At 35.8% G+C, this 7,223-nt stretch overlaps 1 protein-coding gene across 2 annotated transcripts in view; it reads right to left on the bottom strand.

The window, feature by feature from the left end:
* Nucleotides 1–1,417: 1,417 nt before the first annotated feature.
* RAB11FIP2 (RAB11 family interacting protein 2) overlaps nt 1,418–7,223 on the bottom strand; it is a 42,671-nt gene continuing 36,865 nt past the window's right edge. The window contains exons 5-6 of one of the 2 annotated variants that reach the window (XR_009053814.1): nt 5,895–6,224; nt 1,801–2,187 (exon numbers count right to left, since the gene is read on the bottom strand). Coding sequence is in view for 1 of the 2 variants with exons in the window: in XM_057735699.1 (XP_057591682.1) it covers nt 5,997–6,224 (228 nt within the window). In the remaining variant the exon portion in view is untranslated. Of the gene's footprint in view, nt 6,225–7,223 lie in introns of both variants that reach the window. The other variant, XM_057735699.1, reaches the window with a different exon arrangement.

Raw genomic sequence — 7,223 nt, 5'->3', positions numbered from 1 at the left:
CTGGGAAAGAGTGACTCACCAAGGAAGGGACTGCACACTCATGGCCTGCGTGTTTTGTCTGCTTGCTTGTTTTTAAAGAATCAGTTGCCGACATTTGGAGATCATATTTCACATAAAAATCTGTATTGTCAGTCTCTGAGATGATCAGGTTTAGCAACGCTGGCCTTGCATCCATCTCCATCTGGCCACCATGAGGTGGGGCTGAGCAGCTGCTGCCGCCATGAAGCGGAGGCAGTGGGCCCTCTGGACCGCCACCGTCCTCAGTAACCCCTGCTCTCCTACACCTGGGCCCACCTGCTCTGCCACCGCACTCACCTGGCTCTGCAAACATTTGAGTCTGCAATCCCTGCATGAAGGTCGTGGCACAAACGAGAAAGTTTGCTGGGAACTGCAGATAACCGCAGCCTCAGTCCCACACGCTCTCCTGTCACTCACCAGCGCGCAAGAGAATGGGACATTGTGACAGAGCTGTGACCATATTTACTCTCCTCCAGTTTATTCAAAAAAATCATCTGCAAACTTTGGTACTAACATGAGTAACAAAGTGGACCATACCTCACATTTGAGCACAACACGCCACTGAATACCTCTGAGAGAAAAACTGGATTTCGTGCTTCCTCGCCTGCGTTCTGGCTTTTGAGTAGGTCTAACAGGTGATGAAACCCTGGAAATTTTAAGAATCAAATTTCAGGGGTATAAGAACAGACTCAAGCACTTCTAGTTCATGTATTTATAGCTTTATAAGAATGTTGCTTGTAAATATTAACTCTGTATAATCATAAAACTGTCAAAGCATGACATTCTGTGTTATCATGTAAAATTATCTGGGGAAAATGCAGAATGCTGGGCATCCTACAAGCCCATTACTTTGAAAAGCTGAACAAAAACACTTCTGAGAGAGGCACTGCATTAGAACAAACCTGTGTGGAAAATGGCCACTTTAATAGAATAATAACTCTCTACTCCCAAGTTACCTCAAATATCTTTGTCTCAGTAGACCAAGGGAAAACAAACATGTGTGCTGGGGACAGGCAGTAAGGGGAACAATCTAGAGAAATACCAGAGGAAGTGAAGAGAGACACTGCCTCTAAAATTGAGGGCAATTAGGGACCAGGAAGGTGTTCTGGCCTGCAGGAAACTCCCTTGTTCCAAGTGTGTATGACTTATTTTCATGGCTAATACGTGTGGATCATGTCTCATAACCCAGAATAATACAACTGCTCAACACACTGCCACACCCACACCCACACCATCATCCCGGGCCCTTAGATCCCTGCTTCCCTCCGACAGCATCTGGGATGGATAGGCGTGCACCTGGACTGTAGGCTGAGAGGGCTGGAAGTGGGCATGAGTTAGAGGTCTCTGCCATGAGGTAGACGCTAAAAAGTAGTGACAAATGCTATGGTTTTGCCAACTCTACTCTACTCGAGTTCCACAAATAGATATTTTGTTAGTTGTCTTAAATTTCCTCTGAAAGCTTGTACAGTCCTTACCTTGGAGGGCTGTTGTGAAGAATAAATGAAATAATGCGTAAAGAGAAAGCACTAAGCATAGGTCTTAGCCTTTGTATAAAAACGCAGATGTAATTTTCTACCAAACGGTAAGTTCTGTCCGGGTGAGGGGATGTCTTATACACAAAGGGCTGCTAAACAGTGTCCATGCTAAAGTACAAACCTTCCTTTTCAAAACTCTTTTCATAGTGAAGTGAGTCTACAGGGCTTCAGAATGTTTGCTGTGGTACATCAAATAATAAGAGGCACCCTAAGTACTGTATTTTTAAAAGACAAGGAGGGCTCATGTACAAATGAATATTCATGCTGTTTTATCTGCAATAAGAAATTATGACAACCAAATTAAGATTAAACACTTTAATCAACTATAATAAACCAATAATCATATATTATATAAAAATTCTGATTCATGCATCAGAGTACATAAATTACACAACTGTCACATTATATAATGCTTACATACTTTTGAGTTTGTACCTGCAAAAATGTATACAAGTTACTAGAGCATTTTATTTAGTAAGTGTAATACTCTTCAGTTATAAATAATGCTTGTATCTTTCAAATACCTGCTAAATATATACATTTCTAGATCTGCAGCATTTTTCTTTTGTACCTCAAAATACAAACCACCTGGAAGATCGGAGATTGATAGGCCCCATGTATCATTTGTTACAGACTTCAATTCCAGTAAGAGTGGATTTTTTGACATGGAAAAAAAATGAAATAAAATGTCAACTCTAGTTTAATGCTTGAAAAACTTCTACACTTCTTATTAAATACATCAGAAAACCCTTCATATGCAGACTAATTAGTTAAGGTGCTACCTATTGCATATTAAATACTTCCAAGGATTGCATCTGGATTATTAGTTATAAATCTGTGAAAATGGGGGCTTTCAGCGTGTGCTGACAGACCCTTCCATCTACAACCATGAGCCAGCAGCACTGCGATCCTTTCCCTTTTACTTCAAAGAGATCAAGGGAATGAGCATGCTTCGTGTTTCATTTACACACACACGTGACACCAACCATATCTATAAGACACATAAGCACAGAGACATCAGAAAGTTTCTCCTTGTTTTACAAATCCAAGGTAGGCTGCTTTTTCTAAAAAACTACAGAGGAAAATAAAAGTTCTAGTGTAACAATTACTAGATATATTAAAGACAGAAATTCTTTTTTTTTTCTTGTTTTTTTTTTTGAGATCCTCCTTGCTAAAGAATAAGCACCCATATGGGGGTGGTAGGCGGTGGGGTGTGAGGGTGGAGGAGTTGGTGAAGGATGTGAAGAAAGCAAGTCTGTCACTAAGGAGCTGAGTTTTACTTAGGTTTCCATTCATGAAACCCTTTTAAATACAAGGTAACGTTTTCACAGCTGGAAAATTACAACGAAATCTTCACTCACTGCTAAAAGCAGCAGATGTAGTTATGTATAATCTATGATAATACTACATTCATGGGAGGATGGGAAAACTAGGCTCGATGCAGAATATAGCAGCAAAAAGCAATACTTACATACTTTTCGTGAATGGGTGACATGTCATTTTATATACAATTCTAAGATTTATTCCCTGGTATTCAATAAATGAACCTGATGCCTAAGTGGTAGGACAATATGTTCAATACTTTGAAGCTGAAATTTCAGAACTGGGAGGGGAGCTGGCTGTAAAACTATACTGTTTTAAAAATATTAGCAGAAATATTTTTAATTATGTGACAGAAGTATGCTAGCTTAAGACAGGTTTGAGACTATTATAAACTGTGATTTAAAAAAATCCTCTTACTGGTGGAAATATTTTGGAGCATGCCTTTTTTAAGCATAAAAGCAAAAGTAAACTCTGTCTATAAGTCTACTGTGCTGCGCATTATTTAATGAGTACATATGTTTTATTTCCAAGTCTAAGTTACTAACAAAATATACCATTAGAATGCTTAAAAGTTAGAGTTTGGAAAAATAAACTAATATGTGATCTTTTGGCCTTTTTTCTACAATGCTAAAAATTAAAACTACTCTATTTGCACTTCTGCCCACAAACACAGGAAACACTGATATGTTTACTTAGGAACTCACTTTTTGTTTTCAGTTCATTATACTGACCGACTGATTATGAAAATATATAGTAAGTTTGACTCTAGGTCATGAGTGAAACAAAGTTCATTAACATCGGAACAGAACATTTCAGGCAGTGATAAACGCAGATTCAGTTTTCAATACAATTCTTGTCTCAGAATTAAAGCTAAAAATATTGATGCGGTTATAACCAAATCTTTAACGTATGGATAAGTCTAATCCTTAACAGTTTTTGTGCAGCAAAGAATCTCTCCTTAAAAATGAATTTCCTCATAAAAAGAATACTAGTCCCAGAACCATACTTTTTCATGAGCTCTATTTACATCAAACATATCCCCAGTACAACACTGGCATTGTGGTTCATTCTATAAAGAGGAAATTTGGCCAAAGCATATTAAAATATCTGCAGATAATCTGTCATAATACTGAAAACACATGGATTTTAGTACTTTTAAAAGTGTAAGAAGAGCCTCAGTTATACTAACAACAGAAAAAACAAATACTAAGAACTGCGTAACATTTAATAAATGTTAACTAAAAATGACACCCTGTTAAAAAGTGAGAACTACCAAGACCTCATATGGAAAAATAAAATTCTGTACCAGATTGTGACGTTTATTACAGAAATTTAGAAGAGGAGGAACAACATGGTAAAAGCTGTTTTTCCTTCTCTAGTTCCTCATATTAAAAACTACTTAATTTTTTGTATTTGGGAAAATTTTTCAGAATTTCAAAATTTATGTTTTCATAGAAAAACTAAAGAAACTCAGAAAAATACAAACAATAAGGAATTTTTGCTTATGAATACAAGCTTGGCCAAGTATTATCCGATTTAAAATATGAAATTGGGCAAAACTATTATATGTGCTTTGTACTTAACTCTCAATGAAGTTTTAGTAGAGATAAATATTAGACAAAAATGCATTTGGTAAAAGACTGGGGAATATAATGTCTCCATATACAGGTGAAGTTTTCATTTTAAATTTCCTTTAGCAGACACAGATTCAGTATTTCATAGTATGTATTTCAGACTTTTAAAGTTAAAAAATAAGCAGCAGATGATTAGTAATATTTTTATATTGTTATTTTTCTAATGACATATTTTATCCAAATATATAAAGAAAGTTCATAAAAGTAGTCAACATTTTGGGGGAGCAGACTTAAAAAGAAAGCTGACAATTTTGTGATACTGAGTCATTCTTACAGGGTGGATATAGAATAGTGTAGAATGTCACGCTAGTAAGATCTGTTCTAAAAACTCACCCCTCCTTTAGTAACTCTTATTTTGGTTCAGAACCCAAATGCAATCATGTCCTTTTATTTATGTAACTTGAAACCAAGCCTAATTCTTCACTCCTAGAATTTACTCATTGCTTTGGGTTATCAGGCATCAAAATGATCACCTACTTCCTGGCCCCCCCCCCCAAAATTACCTTCAGATATAACGTCCTATTATTTTGCTAGTACTGAATATTTTAAAGACACTCAGAATCTCAACAAATCACATTTGCTTATCTTCTGTTTACAGGTCAAACAAAACTCAAATATTAAGATAAAAAATTAATTCAAGAAATTCATGCTGTTGCAAAGTTAATGAAGTTTCCTAAAATACATCATTCTTTAAAAAGGGACTCTAGATCATTACTTTTGGAAAAAGAGAAAAGATTTGATGCTGGAATAATATATAGTAGCAACTCATTTTGAAACTAAGGTTCACATAGTCAAGAGTGATCTGAAGCAGCTTCTCTATAACAAACCATTATAGTAACAATGATGATTTGTTTCGCATGGATAGAGCACACATACATTTTCAAATTAAGAAATCTTAACTGGTATCCTAATTTGAGAGGCAACCAGTTGTCTTTAAATGTTCTAAAGACACATGTATATATGAGGTATATGCATGTATTTTATATACAAAGATACATGAACAGATATTCATGTACACATATGTATATAAAATATGAACTTTTTTTAATAGTGTTTATAATGAGCAGTATTCCTGCAGCTAAATGTCTACAAATTGACTTCTGAGAAACCAACCACAGTACCAATTCTGCTTGATGAGAAATCTGTTCCTGAGGAGTAAGTAGGTCATGTACGTCTGAAAATACTTCTAGGCCTGCGGCAGATTAGTGGGCCAGCACCAGCACCTAAGTGAATCCTAAAGAACTGCTTTTTCACGAGAATCTGGCCCATTTTCACTTTTAAAGTTTAAATTATTTAGCTCACTTCAAAGGTCACTCTTGAGAGTCCCTGCTAATATTTACAGGTGAAACAATTTTTCACAATGAAGGAGAATATGTAATGAAACCTGATAGTGTTGTCTCTTTCAGTAACAAGCTTTTCTTCTGTTTTTCTTTCTCTTTCTTCCTTTCTTTTTTTCCCCAATTATAAATGCAGTACCACTGGCTTATTAACTATTGGAGAATTTGCCAGCTTTCCTGGATGGTTCGTATGGCACTCTGAGAATACTGGGCGTTTCCTCCATCACCCTTACAAGGAGGTTGTCGATGTAGTCCTCCAGCTCCCGGATGTGGGAGTCCTTCCTTCTAAGAAGCTCTTTGTGTTTTACCAGCTCCTGCAGTACTTCCTCGTAGGTCAGACTACGATAGCCTGCAGCGGCATCAAAAGGGTTGCTGTCCTAGAATAGGATAAAGACGGTCACTTTAATAGATAGAATATGAGGGACAAATTATGAACTATTTTGATCTTCAACTTTTTCAAACCCTCGTCAAACTTTTCTCTATCCTTGGCTAGAACCAAAGTGACAGTTCTGAGGAAAGTACTAGGGCAGATACACCAAAACCCTGATTACAACTCTAAATTCTTATAAAACCATTTTTTACATTGTGGACAATGTCCTAATATAAGAAACTGACCACATAATTTAAATTAAGAGATGAAATGTTCTATAATAAACAAAATAGACAAAACCAAAAGATCTGTAAAAATTAACTTTAGGAAACATAAGAGGCTACTGAAAACTATACATTTGGACATTAGTTTAGTCCTCATGGAATTGCTTCTACTGAACTGTAGTTTAATGTCATGCCTTTGCCTTTTTATTGACGGTGGTTACAAGAAACAGCAATATCAACTCTGCTTCTCCAATTTGCTATGAAATGTTGATGGCATTCAAAATCAAATCCATGAGCATCCCTTATAAGGACTTCCATGGCAGTAACTACTGTTTTAACTTATAGGCAAATAGACTATTTTCTTCTCTGAGGAACTAGTCTAATTTCTCCTCCTGGTACTAATACCTATACAATTTATTTTATTTCCCTTTTTGCCTTGGTTGTCAGGAAACTCAGAGTTCAACTACTTAAGATGCTAACACTTAAGATTAGTACATCTGCATTCTCTGCCATTTCACTTACTTTATTTTGTTTAACCTTAATCTATGGGTGAAAATTCTTTTAACACAAAGGTACAAACAAACCAAAAAAAGGCACTGATTTAATTCATTCTTATTACAAAACATCTTAATATTAAAAGAAAAATATTTCTCAGGAATTTAATCAAAAAGACACTATAACATCATCTATATAAAGTGTATAATATTTAGATGTTTCATTACGTAAAACGTAATGCCAAAATATAAAGTAGCAACCTTTATGCCTTTTTGTACACAGGTCTG

The sequence above is a fragment of the Hippopotamus amphibius genome, chromosome 5, assembly GCF_030028045.1.
Source record: "Hippopotamus amphibius kiboko isolate mHipAmp2 chromosome 5, mHipAmp2.hap2, whole genome shotgun sequence".
Lineage (NCBI taxonomy): Eukaryota > Metazoa > Chordata > Mammalia > Artiodactyla > Hippopotamidae > Hippopotamus > Hippopotamus amphibius.
The sequence above is the reverse complement of the archived record's forward strand: the minus strand, read 5'-3'. Positions and strand labels throughout refer to the sequence as shown.